The following is a 17797-nucleotide window of genomic DNA, read 5'->3' as shown; positions in this document are numbered from 1 at the left end:
GCGCTCCCGCTCGGTGTCTCGTTCCCCGCGCGGGCTCCGGAGGAAGGGTTTGGATGACTCACCGGAAGCGGAAGTGAGGGGCGAGGCGCTCCCACACTGGCTCTGGAGCGGGGGTTGGCTGAAGCTGCGGAAGCGGTCCGGGGAGCTGCAGCAGGTACCGGCGAGGAAGGGGCGGGGCTCTGTGCTTGCTGCCCCCGGTCGCGGTACCGTGGGCGAGTGGTGCTACTCTGCGTTGACAGGACCCGGGGCTCCTGCCCCCTTACAAGCTGTGGTGTGTCTCGGGGGCCCCGCCCCTGGGGCTCCTGGGTTCCCGCGGTGTGGGGTGAGGCCCGCCTGGTGGACGGGGCTGTCAGCAGCGTATCACGCGCAGCGCTGCCTGCGCTCCCCCGACCGTGTGAGGCCCCCCCGGACAGTGCCCTGCCCGCGGAGATTGATGATCGCCGGGCGGGGTTCGGCACTCGCTCCGGAAAGGGGAGCCTGGTTCCTAGCGGGGAGCGGCACTTGGGGGTCGGTTGCAGTTGGGCTCTAAGGGTATGCCTGCACTACGAAATTAGGTCGAATTTGTAGTAGTCGATTTTTAGAAAGGTTTCAGAGTAACAGCCGTGTTAGTCTGTATTCGCAAAAAGAAAAGGAGGACTTGTGGCACCTTAGAGACTAACCAATTTATTTGAGCATAAGCTTTCGTGAGCTACAGCTCACTTCAAAAGTGAGCTGTAGCTCACGAAAGCTTATGCTCAAATAAATTGGTTAGTCTCTAAGGTGCCACAAGTCCTCCTTTTCTTTTTCTGCGATTTTTAGAAAGCGATTTTATACAGTCGATTGTGGGTGTCCCCACTAAGTGCATTAATTCAGCCAAGTGCGTCCTCACTACCGTGGTTAGTGTCGACTTCCGGAGTGTTGCACTGTGGGTAGCTATCCCACAGTTCCTGCGGTCTCCGCTGCCCATTGGAATTCTGGGTTGAGCTCCCAATGCCTGATGGGGCAAAAACATTGTCACAGGTGGTTTTGGGTACATATCGTCAGTCGCCCCTCCCTCCGTGAAAGCAATGGCAGACAATCGTTTCACGCCTTTTTTCCGTGCAGGCGCCAAACTGCCTTCAGCAGACAGTACAGTAGGACTGCTAAATGTCGTCATCGAACCACCGCTTCCGCTGCAACTCTGCTCTCCTGCTCTTGTCTCGCCATAACATGGCAAGCGTGCAGCCCGCTTAGCTGTTGTGTCCTGGCAGTAGACTGTGCAGTAGGTCTAGAAACCATTGTCACTGAACGACCGCTTCCACTGTCATTCTGCTCTCCTGCAGACGCTATACCACGGCAAGCATAGAGCCCGCTCAGATCACTGCTGCAGTTATGAGCATTTGAAGCACCTCACGCATTATCATGCAGTATATGCAGAACCAGAACCTGCAAAAGCAGGCGAGGAGGCGATGGAAGCACGGTGACAAGAGCGATGAGGACATGGACACAGACTTCTCTCAAAGCACGAGCCCCGGCAGTTTGGCCATCCTGGTGGCAATGGGGCAGGCTCATTCCATGGAACGCCAATTCTGGGCCCGTGAACAAAGCACAGACTGGTGGGACTGCATAGGGTTGCAGGTCTGGGATGATTCTCAGTGGCTGTGAAACTTTCGCATGCGTAAGGGCACTTTCATAGAACTTTGTGACTTGCTTTCCCCTGCCCTGAAGCACAAGAATACCAAGATGAGAGCAGCCCTCACAATTCACAAGCGAGTAGCGATAGCCCTCTAGAAGTTTGCAATGCCAGACAGCTACCAGTAAGTCGGGAATCAATTGGGAGTGGGCAAATCTACTGTGGGGGCTGCTGTGATCCAAGTAGCCAACGCAATCTCCGAGCTGCTGCTATCAAGGGTAGTGACTCTGGGAAATGTGCATGTCATAGTGGATGGCTTTGCTGCAATGGGATTCCCTAACTGTGGTGGGGTGATAGACGGAACCCATATCCCTATCTTGGCACCGGAGCTCCAAGGCAGCCAGTACATAAACCGAAAGGGGTACTTTTCAATGGTGCTGCAAGCACTGGTGAATCACAATGGACGTTTCACCAATGTCAATGTGGGATGGCTCGGAAAGGTACATGATGCTCTCATTTTCAGGAACGCTTGTCTGTGTGAACAGCTGCAGCAAGGGATTTACTTTCCAGACCAGAAAATAACCGAAAAATGTTGGTGTACTGTGGGGCCATGTGAGTACCCATAGCAGTGCCGCTGATTTGAAGGTATACATTGTCCCCAAATCTGAAATAGTTATGGGTGAGGACAAAGTCACAAAATTCAGCCACCAGGTTTGCCGTGACATTATCGGGGATACTGTTCTTGATGGCTTGTAGTTCAGCTTTGTGTGGAATGTTGGTGTAGAGGGCTTCTACATCCATAGTGGCCAGGATGGTGTTTTCAGGAAGATCACCGATGGATTGTAGTTTCCTCAGGAAGTCAGTGGTGTCTCGAGGATAGCTGGAAGTGCTGGTACCGTAGGGCCTGAGGGGGAGTCTACATAGCCAGACAATCCTGCTGTCAGGGTGCCAATGCCTGAGGTGATGGGGCGTCCAGGATTTCCAGGTTTATGGATCTTGGGTAATAGATAGAATACCCCAGGTCGGGGTTCCAGGGGTGTGTCTGTGCGGATTTGTTCTTGTGCTTTTTCAGGGAGTTTCTTGAGCAAATGGTGTAGTTTCTTTTGGTAATCCTCAGTGGGATCAGAGGGTAATGGCTTGTAGAAAGTGGTGTTGGAGAGCTGTCTAGCAGCCTCTTCTTCATATTCCGACCTATTCATGATGACGACAGCATCTCCTTTGTCAGCCTTTTTGATTATGATGTCAGAGTTGTTTTTCAGGCTGTGGATGGCATTGTGTTCTGCACGACTGAGGTTATGGGGCAAGTGATGCTGCTTTTCCCCATTTCAGCCCATGCACGTCGGCGGAAGCACTCTATGTAGAAGTCCAGTCTGTTGTTTTGACCTTCAGGAGGAGTTCACCCAGAATCCTTCTTTTTGTAGTCTTGGTAGGAAGGTCTCTGTGGGTTAGTATGTTGTTCAGAGGTGGGTGGGAAATATTCGTGGAGTCGGAGTCGTCGAAAATAGGATTCTAGGTCACCACAGAACTCCAACCCCTCAGACAGAGACAAACACCTACAAGATCTCTATCAAGCATTTTTACAACTACAATACCCACCTGCTGAAGTGAAGAAACAGATTGACAGAGCCAGAAGTCCCCTACTACAGGACAGGCCCAACAAAGAAAATAACAGAACACCACTAGTCATCACCTTCAGCCCCCAACTAAAACCTCTCCAATGCATCATCAAGGATCTACAACCTATCCTGAAGGACGACCCATCACTCTCACAGATCTTGGGAGACAGACCAGTCCTTGCTTGCAGACAGCCCCCCAACCTGAAGCAAATACTCACCAGCAACCACACACCAGAACCACTAACTCAGGAACCTATTCTTTGAACAAAGCCCGTTGCCAACTGAGTCCACATATCTGTTCACGGGACACCATCTTACAGCCTAATCACATCAGCCACATTATCAGAGGCTCATTCATCTGCACATCTACCAATGTGATATATATCATCATGTGTCAACAATGCCTCTCTGCCGTGTACATTGCTCAAACTGGACAGTCTCTATGTAAAAGAATAAATGGACAAAAATCAGATATCAAGAATTATAATATTCAAAAACCAGTCGGAGAACACTTCAATCTCTTTGGTCGCTCGATTACAGACCTAAAAGTGGCAATTCTTCAACAAAAGAACTTCAAAAACAGACTCCAACGAGAGACTGCTGAATTGGAATTAATTTGCAAACTGGATACAATTAACTTAGGCTTGAATAGAGACTGGGAGTGGAGGGGTCATTACACAAAGTGAAACTATTTCCCCATGTTTATTCCCCCCCTCCACTGTTCCTCAGACATTTGATTATCACTATTACCACCTTGATTATCACTACAAAAGCCTTTATCCCCCCACCCCCCCACCGCGCTCTCCTGCTGGTAATAGCTCACCTTAAGTGATCACTCTCGTTACAGTGTGTATGGTAACACCCATTGTTTCATGTTCTCTATGTATATAAATCTCCCCACTGCATTTTCCACTGAATGCATCCGATGAAGTGAGCCGTAGCTCACAAAAGCTTATGCTCAAATAAATTTGTTAGTCTCTAAGGTGCCACAAGAACTCCTTTTCTTTATAGTTATCCTTGGGGACCCAGCCTACCCCTTAATGCCATGGCGCATGAAGCCATACACAGGCAGCTTGGACAGTAGTCAGGAGCTGTTCAACTATAGGCTGAGCAAGTGCAGAATGGTGGTAGAATGTGCATTTGGATGTTTAAAAGCATGCTGGCGCAGTTTACTGACTCGCTTAGACCTCAGTGAAACCAATATTCCCATTGTTATTACTGCTTGCTGTGTTCTCCACAATATCTGTGACAGTAAGGGGGAGACGTTTATGGCGGGATGGGAAGTTGAGGCAAATTGCCTGGCCACTGATTACGCACAGCCAGACACCAGGGTGGTTAAGAAGAGCACAGCAGGGCACCCTGTGCATCAGAGAAGCGTTGAAAACCAGTTTCATGGCTGACCAGGGTACTGTGTGACAGTTCTGTTTGTTTCTCCTTGATGAATACCTGCCCCCTTGGTTCACTCTACTTCCCTGTAAGCCAACCGCCCTCCCCTCCCACCTTTGATCACCGTTTGCAGAGGCAATAAAGTCATTGTTGTTTCAAATTCATGTATTCTTTATTAATTCGTCACACAAATAGGGGGTAACTGCCAAGGTAGCCTGGGAGGGGTTGGGGAGGAGGAAAGCACCAGGTGGGGTAGGGGAGGAGGGATGGACAAGGCCACACTGAACTTCAAAACTTATTGAATTCCAGCCTTCTGTTGCTTGGGCAGCCCTCTGGGGTGGAGTGGTTGGGTGCCCTGAGGCCCCCTCCACCACCACCACATTCTTGGGTGTCTGGGTGAGGAAGCTATGAAACTTGGGGAGGAGGGCAGTTGATTACACAGGGGCTGCAGGGGCGGTCTGTGCCTTTCCTGCACCTCAACCATACCCCGGAGCATATCAGTTTGATCCTCCAGTAGCCTCAGCATTGCATCCTGCCTCCTTTCATCATGCTGCCATCACCTCTCCTGTTGCTCCAGCTATCTATCCTCTCGCACATTCCTCCTGTCCTCGTGTTAATTTTGTGCTTTCCTGGACTCTGCCATTGTCTGCTTCCACACATTCTGCTGCTTTCAGTTTAGGTGGACTGCATGAGCTCAGAGAGTATTTCATCGTGAGTGCGGTTTTTTTTGGCCTTCTTATCTGCGCTAGCCTCTGGGACGGAGATGCTAGTAGCAGCGTTGAAACATTTGCAGCTGCAGGAAACAAAAAAGGGAGATTAAAATTGAAAAAGATACTTTGGCCATTTAAAAGGAGGGGCTGATGTTTTCAGGTTAACGTGCAGCACAAACCCAACTAACCCCTCCCCCCACCCAATTCTCTGGGATGATCGCTTCACCCCTCCCTCCACTGCGTGGTTAACAGCAGGGATGATTTCTTTTCAGCCACAGGCAAATATCCCAGCAGGAACAGCGACCTCTGAATGTCCCTGAATAAAATTCCCCTATTTCAACCAGGTGACCATGAATGATATCACTCTCCTGAGGATAACACAGAGAGAGAAAGAACAGATGTCACTTGAATGCCAGCAAACACCGGGACCACACGCTGCCATGCTTTCTTATGCAATGATTCTAGACTACGTGCTACTGGCCTGCTGTGGTAAAGTGTCCTACCATGGAGGATGCAATAAGGCTGCCGTCCCCAGAAACCTTTTGCAAAGACTTTGGGAGTACCTCCAGGACAGCTTCATTGAAATGTCCCTGGAGGATTTCCGCCCCATCCCCACACAAGTTAACAGACTTTTCCAGTAGCTGTACTGGCCGCGAATGCATCCCAAGTCTTCAGGGCAAATTAGTCATGAAAAACGCTTGCTTTTAAACTGTGTATTATATTTACAAAGGTACCCTCACCAGAGCTGCCTTCTCTGCCTTCAAGGTCCGGGAGCCTGGGTTGGGAGGGTATTGGCTCCAGGGTGATAAACAGTTCCTGGCTGTCAGGGAGAACGGTTTCTCCGCTTGCCTGGTGTGCGCTATCTTCAACCTCCCCCCTCCTCATCATCTTCCTCGTCCCCAAAATCATCCCTGTTGCGTGAGACTCCCCTCTTGGAGGAGTCCACGTACAGGGGTGGGGCAGTGTTAGGGGTATGCAGCTCATCATAGAAGCAGCATATCTGGGGCTCTGACCCCGAGCGGGCGTTTGCTTCTTGGGTTTTTTGGTAGGCATGCCTAAGCTGCTTAAGTTTCACGTGACACTGCTGTGGGTCCCTGTGATAGCCTCTGTCCTTCATGCCCTTGGAGATTTTTTTCAAATATTTTGACATTTTGGAACGGAGTTCTGATAGCACGGATTCATCTCCCCATACAGCGATCAGAGCCAGTACCTCCCGTTCAGTCCATGCGGGAGCTCTTTTGCAATTCTGGGACTCCGTTGTCACCTCTGCTGATGAGATCTGCATGGTCACCTGTGCTGATCAGCTTGCCACACTGGCCAAACAGGAAATGAAATTCAAAAGTTCGCGGGGCTTTTCCTGTCTACCTGGCCAGTACGTCCGAGTTCAGAGCGCTATCCAGAGCGGTCACAGTGGAGCACTGTGGGATAGCTCCTGGAGGCCAATACCATCGAATTGCGTCCACACTAACCCAAATTCAACCCGGTGATGTCGATTTCAGTGCTAATTCCCTCGTTGGGGAGGAGTACAGAAATAAATTTTAAGAGCCCATTAAGTCGACAAAAATGGCTTCGTTGTGTGGATGGGTACAGGGTTAAATCAATCTAATGCTGCTAAATTCGACCTAAACTCGTAGTGTAGACCAGGACTAAGGGTTTCAGCCCGCAAGTTGGACAAGCAGGAGCTGCAGAGTCAGCTTCGGGCCCCTGTGCACCCTGAGGGTTCCTGGGTCGTGCCCAGGTTCATGATTATTACTGAGACACTGCAGGTACTACTGTCTCCTCAGGAGCAAAGTCTCTCCTCCCATCCCCCATGTAGATGTCCATTAGGACAGAGATTGACGCTCCCCCCCCCCCCACCCCCACCCACTTTGCTACTGGACGTAGCATTCATGGCACCAGTGCACATGCCTACAGAGCTAAGTAACCATACCATGCCATCCTTACTTTTGCACTGCTGCTGGTGCTAGCTTCAGAGCTGGGCAACTGGCCGGTAGCCACCACTCTCTGGCCACCCAGCTCTGAAAGCAAGGAAAAAGGTCATCATGCAACCTCCCTACAATAGCCTTGTCCCACCCCCTTTTCGGTCAGGACCCCCCATTTGAGAAATGCTGCATTAGGAAATGGAAATGTCAATGGCCCTAGCACTTGAAGGTGTAGAGATAAGTAAGAGCCCCCCAGGAGCTGCCCTACAAAGTGTTTATTTCATGTACAGCAATCTTTCACATTCCAGGAGAACACCCTGCAACTGGGGTTTCCTTAGATTTGTGTGGTGGACATGCCCAAACCTCTTTTCTCTCTGAATTTGTGTTCTTCCTTCTTGATGCAGGGGGCTGTGATGGAGGGTGTGTCAGGTCGCTACGACTTCTATATCGGACTAGGCCTGGCTCTATCCTCAAGTATTTTTATCGGAGGAAGTTTTATCCTAAAGAAGAAAGGGCTTCTCAAGTTGGCCAGCAGGGGCTCCATTAGGGCAGGTACTTTCCGTCTTTATTGCTGCAGTTGGCTGTACAAAGTTATGTTCCCGCCAAAGGCATTGTTCTTATTGTCCTAGTAGAACAATAAGAGAGTTTTCAGGGGCTCTCTACACACTTGGAAAAATTGAACTTCAAGAAGTTCTAATTGCTATTCAGCTGGATGATGTGAAAACATTTCTGGCTTTAATACAGCTCTTAGTCACTTTAGGATCAGCCAGAAGGGACATATTATTTTCTTGATCTTGGAGCTGTTAATACGGTCGAAATCCTAGACTGCTGTAGTGGGTCTTGTAACCAGGTGTGGTCTAATATTGCACAGTATTGTGAGCAGAGAGCTGGAGAAATGCAGCTTTCAAAATCTGTCGAAGGCTGGGACAAATGACAAGTATTTGAATGAACAGGGAAGAGAAATAGAAATACCTAATCTGGGCAGAGGGAACTGAATGCACCATGGCACTATTTCAGCTCCAAGTCTGGCCCAGATCAGTAACCCAAAAACATTACTATCTAACAACCGCTTAATGATGTACTATATCATGTGAGTTTGGTCTCAATCCAGTTCTTAGTAGACAAGTATTTGCTTCATAAAAACACTTACTTCAGCTGTTACCCTTGACGGTATCTTCACCAGAGATGGAGTGAAGACCAAACTATCTCCTTGTGTTGTAGATGTGATCCTGGCATGGTTGGGCACATAGCTGAGGCAGAGTGGAGGAAGCATGTGCTGCCACTGTCCATGCTGTACTTATTCTTGAGGATAAATTGGACTTCTGTCCCCAGGGATGGCTAGCCAGCACTCTTCACCAGCATCAAGCTCTTTTTTTAAAGACGCTAATATCATCTGGAAATTGGCTCCTTTACAGAGGAGGAAGAGGAGTGCTGGAGGATTATCCCACTTCTCAGAGGAAAATTCATTCCTTTCTTTATAAGCAAAAGAGATCCTGGTTCTTTGTATAGCTTGTGCCATTGGAACCTCACCCTGGATTTTTGTTGTTGCTCTCACTTTCTTTCTCAGGACAAGGAGGTCATGCATACCTGAGGGAGTGGCTTTGGTGGGCAGGACTACTGTCCAGTAAGTACTTGCTGTGAAACTGAAGTATGAGCGAGAGACGTTGGTTGTCCAAGATTTTTGATTGTTCACCTTTATCTTTGCCTTGTTCTCTTATTTCCTTTGTCATAATTGAGGCTCAGCTGCCTTGTTTTATCATTGAGCAGTTTGAAAGTGGTGTTACCTGTCTAAACAAACCATGTTGTGTGCTCACATCTTACATATTTCTAAATTTCTCACTTAAGAGTTGAGTACTGAGTTAATCGGGTGATTGGGCCATTTTGGAAGTTCTCCTATCACCATGCAAAGCATTCTAGAGCATAGTTGGCTCCTTAGCTTCTGGTATTGCTGGGTAGTCAAGAGAGCTTCACGGCAATTCACAGACGTGATGCTAAGTAAAGACTGGAATATGTCACAATGGACACCACAACAAGAAGGCAAAATTATACAAATATATGTTGAACTGTAAGGATGTTAGTATTTCTTTTCTGCACTGATGCTGGTTAGCAGTATATCCATATGTAAATAAGCTTTCCCCTTTGCCATCCACCTCTTTGTGTCGCTCCGTTCTTGTCTATACTGTCCATACAACGCTCAGCAGATGGACTGTGCTATTGCAGATAACGAATTATGGCATGATGATGGAATCAACAAGTGGTGATGGTGCCTCTGTACAGTGACTAACTGCACAACGGCTATGAGCTGACATGAGTTGTGCTGCATTGGCTCCCATGTTACGCTGCTCTCCTGTGACTGACTGGGTCTCTTTTGCAGTGGGAGTTGGAGAAGCAGCAAATTTTGCTGCATATGCCTTTGCCCCAGCAACACTAGTAACTCCATTGGGTGCATTAAGTGTTCTAGTCAGGTAAGCAACACGAGAACGAGCGGTACTTGTCCCTTTGCCCTTTACCACTGGAAGTAGCTGTCTAACCTCACCCTATCTTTTCCCTCAAATACTGCACCCTCTTGGTGTTTGTGTTTCCTTTGCTTTCAATCCTACAGTGCAGTTTTGTCGTCCTACTTTCTGAATGAGCACCTGAATGTCCATGGAAAGATTGGATGCATCTTGAGTGTTCTGGGCTCCACAGTGATGGTAATCCATGCCCCACAGGGGGAGGAGGTATCCAGCCTGGAGTCAATGGCAGAGAAGCTTAAAGATCCAGGTATCCAAACAGAGGGCTTTGTTAATTTCTTCCCCCCTCCCGCGTAAATGGCAGTGGAAGGTAGAATAACTTGTCTAGCCTGAGAAGAATTGAGTAAATAATCCTTCCTGCACTGAAGTGATAGAAACGTGCCCATTGATCCATGATAGTTTATTAGTTTCCTTCTCTGTGATGGAAAAGATTAGATTGCTCATGTTTTTTGGAGAGTAAGAGTGAAAGCCTGTGCTACTGAGATGGATAAAGGCTAGTTATTGTCAAATCTGACACAAGAGGTATGATGCCATAGGCACTGACTTCTTCTGGTGCTGGTGGTGCTCGGCCCCGCCCCCCCGCCCCCATTCCAACCCCTTTCCAAAGTGCCCGCCACAAGGAGTTGGCACCTATGTATGATGCAAGTGTTTGCTATATTTGCATTTTATTTTAATAAAAAAGAAATGGCACTTCTCATCTTCAGGATGTTTTGTAAGATGGAGGTTAAGTGACTCTCCCAAGGCCACAGGAGTCTATGTCAAAGTGGGGATTAGCACTCCGGTACTTTTGGGTCCTAGGCCTGTGCTTAGACCCCTATCCATGATCCTTGTGGTTATAATACAGCCCGTTTAATACCAAAGTGCTAAGCAAGAGTTACAAAGGAAGAATAACCACAAAACTAGTAGCAAAATCAACAGCAATGACAAGTAACCCTAATATAATGCTAGTGTAGAAAAGAGGATTACCAATACATGAGGGGCAGCATTAGTGGGAGGAGGAGAAGAAAGGCCAGAGAAGAAACTTAAGGTGAAAATAAACAAGAGAAGCAAAGAAGGAAATAGGGAGTTGCAGGGGGGGGGAGCTTTGAGGAAAAAATCCCTCACAATATGAGAAAGGAAGTTGGAATCTAGGGAGTGATTTGGGCAATAGCATGATAGGAAAGAATGAGTGACAGTACAGAGAAGAAGCCTGCAGTGAGAAGGGAAGGGAGCAAATCGTGTCAACCCCTTCCCCCCATTACCCACAGGCTCATGCTGCAGTTCATCACTGACACACTGTACTAATGCCCCAGAACACCTGCCCTGCAGCACCCCTTCCTATCCCAGGAGAGTCCTAATCCCAACCTGCACAGCTCTGCTAGTACCACTCTGGCCTGACTTGCAGCATTTTGATGTTCCAGTCCTGGGCTCCATGTAGCTCTGCCAATACTTTACAATCCCAATTTACAGCACCCCCTGGCATATTATTCCCTACCCCCAGCCAATTCTGTGTCTCTGCCTCCACCCGGACCTGTAGTTTCCCTATTCCAGGCTTTCTTGTAACATAACAGAATCTGTTAATCATGCCAACTTGTGTGGTAGTCTTGTGACTCAGACCATAATGCACTAATGAATAGAGAGAGCCCTAAAATCTTTGACGTGTAACCACTTCTTGTTTTGAACCCGTCACTAAGGTGAAAGGCGAGTATACTGACCCATGGGGGCACATGCCACCCTATCTTGCATCTTCACTCACTGTTCTGTAACATAAATGTACAATAGTGTTACCCACTCTAATGCAAATCCTAATGATTATTCCTTCTTATCGAAGGGTTTATAGCCTTTGCGGTGTGTGTGCTGGTGAGCTCCATTCTCCTTATCTTCGTGGCTGGGCCCCGTTATGGGCGGAGCAACGTTCTGGTGTATGTTTTGGTCTGCTCTGCCATTGGCTCGCTCTCAGTGTCCTGTGTCAAGGGCTTGGGCATCACACTGAAGGAGCTGTTTGCTGGGAAGCAGGTCCTGAAAGAACCGCTGGGCTGGATACTCCTGATTTGCCTGGTGATCTGCATCAGTGTCCAGATTAACTACCTGAACAAGGCCTTGGACATCTTCAATACATCTGTGGTCACACCTATCTACTATGTCCTGTTTACCACAGCAGTCATGACTTGTTCCGCCATCCTATTCAAGGAGTGGCAACACATGGTCCTACACAACATAATTGGCACTATAAGTGGCTTTCTAACCATAGTCTCTGGCATTTTCCTTCTGCATGCATTCAGAGACATCCCCTTCACCCCAGACCTGCTGCCCCTCTTCCTGAAGCAAGGAAGGGCAGACCTGCATTCTTTTTGGAGGGGAGCAGACAAACACCAGTCATGTCTACATCAGCCTCTTCTGGGCCCAGAGGACATCCACAAGGGTTCTCAGAGTGTGGAGGAGGAAGGTGAAAGTGTATGACGACTCATGAACCTGTTGCCTGGGAAAGCCTTTGAACTTGTACCCAAGTGCTTTCTAGTCTCACTACTGAGCTCCCCTTGATGAGGTTGCTAATCAGACTCCACCAGCTACAGCTGCATTGTTGGGAATAAGTAAATGTCTGCTGCCTATTCTGTGAGAGTGTTCTGTGCTTCCACTGCTGGGGACCTGAAGGGCAGGTGAAGAGACCTAATTGCAATTTCCAGCTGTTACGAACAAAACCTGGAAAAGATTCCCACCAACACTATAACCAGTAGACTTGAGTTCCCTTTGTAAGAACATGCTGCAGCTGCTATCAGGCCACAGGCTTATGTGGGAGGAGACCCAGCAGTAACCACACTAATCCTTACTGAATGGAAGGACCACTCAGTTTAGGTGGCCTTAAAACAAAGCTTTTTTTAATATTTAAAGATTGTTTACAAAACATTCTAGCCACGTGCTGAGATTCTTGTATGTTGTCACTGCTCCTAAAGCAACAAGAGGTAACGTTTTAAAATGATGTGCATAGCATGTTATTTCATAACCGCATCTGTACTTTGCTTTGTCAGGTGCCAGCTCTGCTCATGCAGAGGTTACTGACCCAAAGCTAGAAGCAGAATTAGATTCCCCAAACTGATGACTCTCTAATGTTGTTGCTGCCACTAAATGATGTGGTTTTTTTGGATCAGATTTCATTATGGAGTGTGATCCCTTCACCGTGGCACTTACTTTGTTGGGTGGGAGGGATTATAAATCTGGTTTTGGTAATTCCTTAAAATGCATTTGCTCAGTTACCAAGAGTGCCCCATAAAGCATTGCAGCTAATTGCTGCAGAAGCAGCATAGCGCATGTGAGAGACTAACTACAGGGACAGGTATGAAAGCCTGAAACTGTAACTGGAGGGAGAGTTCAAGAGTTTCTCACAGATTGCTTATTGTAAGGATGGTTGTGACTTAGCTACTGGTTTTAGTGCCTGAAAGAGGAGTATATTCTGTTCTCTCCTCTTTGCATTTGATCTCAGAAAAGTCCCACTGTTATTCTAAGGGTATATCTACTCTGCACAGTATAGATACTCCTGCTTGTGCTGGGGCTCTGAAACCTGGCAGGAGTAGGGGGAGTCTTGGAGCCCAGCGGGGAGTGTCCATAATGCTATTTTTAGCCCCAGAGCCCAAGTCAGTTGACCCAGGCTCTGAAACTCAGTGCCTTGGGTTTTTATTTGCAGCGTAGACATACTTTGTGGTGTGAATTTACATACAAGAATCAGAAAGCTGTTGTTTAGAGGTTAGCCCTGCCCTAGGATTGGCTGAAGAAAATAAGAGTTGACTGGTCTCATTGGCCCAGACACTTGTTCTCTGGAGGATATCGGTTGTAGGAGATTGTAGTGGAAACTAGCCTATGCCTATAAACCAGCTCATATCTAAGTAGTGGCTCAGATCACTCTAGACAACTGCTACAAAAGATGAAGGGCAGCTTATGGGACTTCTCCCCTGGGTAGGTAATACACAGACAACTTAAGTTGGTAAGCACTGTCACCTGATGAGGCATACTAAAGTACAGCTTTATTACCTTCCACTGCAGAATGCAGAAGTGGTAGTCACAACTATGCACAGGAAACAGGCAGGAACATGATTTAGTAATTTATTTGGGGTTTCCAGGGAAGAGTAGTAGCACAACTATGCTTTTCAGTTGCTGGTTTTTCAGTAACCTGTGTAAGAGGAAATGGAGGGTCTCTTTCCTATGGGAAAAGTTGTTTGGTTCAGAAACCCCAACTAGAATCACTCCTCTTGATGTTAGTCTCTACAAAGGCACACAGGATCAGATGGTCATGAGAACAAATTACCTTCTGATGAGAGGTAGTCTGTTTGTATAGAGGTTTTTGCCTAAAGAAATCTGCACCATTTTATCTGCTTTGTGCATGAAGGAGACTTAACCCCTTTTCACAGTAGATTTACTTAGTGGTGGATTTCTTTACATTTTTTAGTTGGCAGAGGAGCTGATCCAGTCACAGAGGCCTTGAAATAGACCACTGTAAACAACAAATCAAGAGTTCACAATAGGATATACAGGCTTTCTAGTCAGAACAGATCCATTGTGTTTAAGTGTAAGAATTACCCTGCATATTCTCTCCCTGCCCAAAAATTATTTTATGGTGAACAGAATGGAGGAGGCAAGGAATGTGCAGAGAGAGAGGGGCTGCACCCAATGGCAGAGGTGAAAGGTAGGTCTGACATCCCCACCAGCCCTCCTACCTAAACACAAGAAGCTAATTTTAAAAATTGATCCAATGAATATTTATTCCAATGATCAAGAGAAAGCAGTTTATGGAACAAATACATTTTAACAATGTTGCACTTCTAGTTGAAACAACTGTTACTTGGCCACAAAGTGAGGCTTAAAATCTCTTCCCATAGCTACATCCTTGGGCAAGTTCTTCTCTCAAAGGATAAGCTATAGTGGGGCAGTCCTGCAACTCAAGCGGTTGTCCTCCCCTTGCCATGCCTCACAAGCATGTAGAAGGCACAGATCAATTCAGCTGCAGTCTGGTTCTAAGACCAAGATTCACTAGTCTCAGGCAAGGGTTAATCATAAAAACAGATTGTGAATACAGGACCATTTAAGGTGGTCCCCTTCCTAAGCTTCACTTAGTGTTTCATTCCCCACTGTCTCCAGTACTTGAATACTTCCTCCTAGATATACCAGTGTGCTCCCCCAGTTAAACATTTTGGAGTTAGTGTGCTCGACCTAAGGAGTTCCGTCCACACAATCCCAGTGTGAAACTTATGTATGAAAGGTAGTCAGTGGGAATGAGAACAGTACACCGTCAAGTAGAGTAGTAAATGTGCATCTGTTACAGGCTCTCTTGTCTAGCTGTGATTTTCACAAGATTGGCATTTTAAAGGACAAAACAAAAAGCTGATCTCAGCTCATTCAGATGACAGGACACTCTAGAATCTGAGAGAGGAAGGAGCCAACCTCCCCACAGCTTGTCTTCTATAGCTGTCCCATCAGCCGGTCTCCTTTTTCTCTCTCTCTCCCATTTGATGTGCAGTTCTTTTTATTAAGGAAACAGAGAAGTCCATGCCCTGTTCAGTCAGACAGGCTCTCTGAGAAGGCTGACTTGGATTTCTGTGTCTGCTCCAACCGGTTCAGAATAAACTGACTGGTATCTATGAAGCGCTCAACACAGTTCACAAAACAGGTCTCTGCCCGACTGTCCAGCTTTGGCCCAGGCTTGTCCATGCATTTCTCCTGCTCGAGACATGAAAAGAACCAGTCAGAAGAGGCGTCAAGAAAGGATCACCCACCTACTAAGTTAACACTTCCCAAAAGAAAGGGTGGTTGTTTGGAACAGCAGATCCATCATAGGCAGTAGCTTTGGCAAGGGGGAGGTTCCTGGCTCTCTCCCACTTACTGCACACTTAGCATGCTTTGCCATAATGCTTATGGGCCCACTTTACAGCCAAACCTAAATAAGCTGACACCTAGAAGCCTGAGAACTAAGTCAATTAATAGGGTGAAATGTACGTGTGTTGTCAAGTTTCCCTTAGGCTTTGTCTGCCCAATAGAGTTAGGTCAACGTAAGGCATCTTACATCACCCTAACTCTGTAAGAGTCTATACTAAAATGTAGCTCCCACCAGTGTACCTTGCTCACTCCAACTTAACTTCACCTCCGCAAAAGGCGTAGCACTTAAGTTGATGTAGTTAGGTCGATGCTGTGTCAGTGCAGACACTGTGTTTCTTACATGGGCTGTTGTTGCCTTTCAAAACCCCTAAAATGCCCCATGCTGGCAGTTAAATCAATGCAAGTGCTCTGGGTGAGGACATACACCTCTGACACAGGGAGCATAATGTGGATATGTAAAATCAGTTCAATTACTGAGGTGATTGTGAATCCACATAACTCTGTAGATGAGACTTTCCCTGAGTGTACGCAGACACACCTGCCCCCTCTTCGCTTGCTCCTGCTGCTGCCTTATCCATCGAGGTTTCCAGCTCCTCCTGTACACCTCCCTTCACAGAAAGCTGCACCTCTGCTCTCCTTGCATTTCCTACAAAGAGTGGCAACACCAGCCATTTTGTACCTGGCTTCTCCCCTCCTTGGCAAGGGTCAGCAGTTACTAAAACACTACTAATTTGTCCAGAAATTCTGCCTACCCTTGGCAAATAGCCCAGATTCTACTAGTTTGACACATTACACCCAGTTTCCTCTTATCCTCATGTTCAGCACATATATGTTCCATTTACAAGTCAAGATGATTTCCCTAACAGCCTGAGAATACAGATCCCAATGCTGCTGCTACTCTGTCTCACTACCAGGAGTAAAGATGCTGCAGTCTCTAGCTGACAGTTGTTTCTGGGGCTACAGTCTAAGGGCAGCTCCCTGGCTCTATCCCAGGGGATAATTAGTTATATAGCCGGGTTCCCTCCTAAACACTGGTTTCAAGGACTCTCTGGATACATTACCCTAAAGGTCTCAGGGTAATGGGCCCCTCATCCCTGGGTTCACAGCTGTAGTCTCCTTGTGATGTGATGGACATTTGGATAAACGCTGAAATTTTGTCTTGCGTTTCCCTCTCCATCGCCCAGACAGGTTACCGGGACTGGTCGTGCCTACATATTCTCCAGTAACCGCCCCACCACGCCGTACTGGGGGGGGTTCCTACCCCTCCCACACAGCGGGCCTCGTGTTGGTCCCCAGACCCCTCTACTCTCCCGGACGCGCTCAGTCAGCACAGCCCCAGAGGGAGGAAGGGGCTGGGGGACATAGCGGCAAGGGCCGCACCTGCGAGATGCACGGGGGGCGGGGACCCAGATCACCCCCGAGCAGGGGTGGGGGGAGTGATGGGCCCCCATTCCCTGGGGGAGGCGGGGAGCCTCTGGAGCTGCCTGCCGCTCCCTCCCTGCCGGAGACCTGCTCAGCCCGCCCGCCCGCCCGGCGCCTACCCAGCACAGCTCGGTCATCTGATGCACCAGCTGCTGGAAGCGCTGCTTCTGCGTCTCCACCTCGATGAAATGCTGCAGCTGCGGGTCGGTGGCGCCCAGGCCCGCGGGGGACGAGGCCTCCATGCCGGGCTCCAGGCACACACCTCGCCGCTGGGAGCGAGCGACCTTCACGTGTCTGCCAGCAACTTGCCTGGAGGGGGATGATCGCCTCACTACGCATGCTCAAGGGGGCAATTATCCGCACTGCGCATGCTCGGAGCGTCCCGCAATCTTCAGCAATGCGAATCCTCGCCATTACCCCTAGACTTCCAGGGCGCACTCTCGTGACGTAGCCAGTGACGAACCAATCCCCGCGCGCCGGGTGACCCAAGGCGCGCGCGTTCATTCACTAAGGGTGGGGGTTGGTGTTTAGAGCGAGTGTGGAGGGCGGGCTCAGCTTGGGGGTGGAAACAAAGCGCCTCTCTGCAGCTTGGGGGAGGGGAAGCCGCTGCCGCTGCCGGGCCGGGCCGGGCCGGGCCGGGAGGGGTAGCGCGGGGCGGCGCGGCGCGGGGAAGGTCTCCGCGGGCAGCAGCATCGGCCCCGCCTCAGGGTGCGGGCGGGCGCGCCCCAGCCAGCTCGTGGGGCCCGGGTAGAGTGACCAGATGTCGCGATCCCTGTGGCTTTTTCTTGTATAGGCG

At 48.6% G+C, this 17797-nt stretch overlaps 2 protein-coding genes across 2 annotated transcripts; one reads left to right on the top strand and one right to left on the bottom strand.

The window, feature by feature from the left end:
- The first annotated feature begins 49 nt into the window (after positions 1 to 49).
- Positions 50 to 12329, top strand: LOC144270552 (magnesium transporter NIPA2-like). Its single transcript, XM_077827094.1, has 6 exons — positions 50 to 154; positions 7630 to 7777; positions 8793 to 8849; positions 9600 to 9690; positions 9828 to 9988; positions 11549 to 12329. Exons 2-6 carry the CDS (start codon positions 7639 to 7641, stop codon positions 12175 to 12177), a joined length of 1077 nt encoding a protein of 358 aa, XP_077683220.1. The 5' UTR covers positions 50 to 154; positions 7630 to 7638; the 3' UTR covers positions 12178 to 12329.
- Positions 12330 to 14450: 2121 nt separating this feature from the next.
- On the bottom strand, positions 14451 to 17435 carry TIMM8A (translocase of inner mitochondrial membrane 8A). Its single transcript, XM_077827057.1, has 2 exons — positions 17121 to 17435; positions 14451 to 15423 (listed from the first exon to the last, which is right to left on the bottom strand). Exons 1-2 carry the CDS (start codon positions 17241 to 17243, stop codon positions 15262 to 15264), a joined length of 285 nt encoding a protein of 94 aa, XP_077683183.1. The 5' UTR covers positions 17244 to 17435; the 3' UTR covers positions 14451 to 15261.
- Positions 17436 to 17797: the final 362 nt, after the last annotated feature.

Source organism: Eretmochelys imbricata, chromosome 9 (genome assembly GCF_965152235.1).
Source record: "Eretmochelys imbricata isolate rEreImb1 chromosome 9, rEreImb1.hap1, whole genome shotgun sequence".
Taxonomy (NCBI): domain Eukaryota; kingdom Metazoa; phylum Chordata; order Testudines; family Cheloniidae; genus Eretmochelys; species Eretmochelys imbricata.
This window is presented reverse-complemented; position numbering and strand designations above follow the sequence as displayed.

Excerpts from the sequence above, each read along its gene's own strand:
- LOC144270552 (XM_077827094.1), top strand. The coding sequence starts at position 7,639 with ATGGAGGGTGTGTCAGGTCGCTACGACTTCTATATCGGACTAGGCCTG. Across the intron at positions 8,850-9,599 it reads GTGGGCAGGACTACTGTCCA|TGGGAGTTGGAGAAGCAGCA; the intron begins GTAAGTACTTGC and ends TCTCTTTTGCAG. Across the intron at positions 9,691-9,827 it reads GCATTAAGTGTTCTAGTCAG|TGCAGTTTTGTCGTCCTACT; the intron begins GTAAGCAACACG and ends TCAATCCTACAG.
- TIMM8A (XM_077827057.1), bottom strand. The coding sequence starts at position 17,243 with ATGGAGGCCTCGTCCCCCGCGGGCCTGGGCGCCACCGACCCGCAGCTG. Across the intron at positions 15,424-17,120 it reads AGATGACCGAGCTGTGCTGG|GAGAAATGCATGGACAAGCC; the intron begins GTAGGCGCCGGG and ends TGTCTCGAGCAG.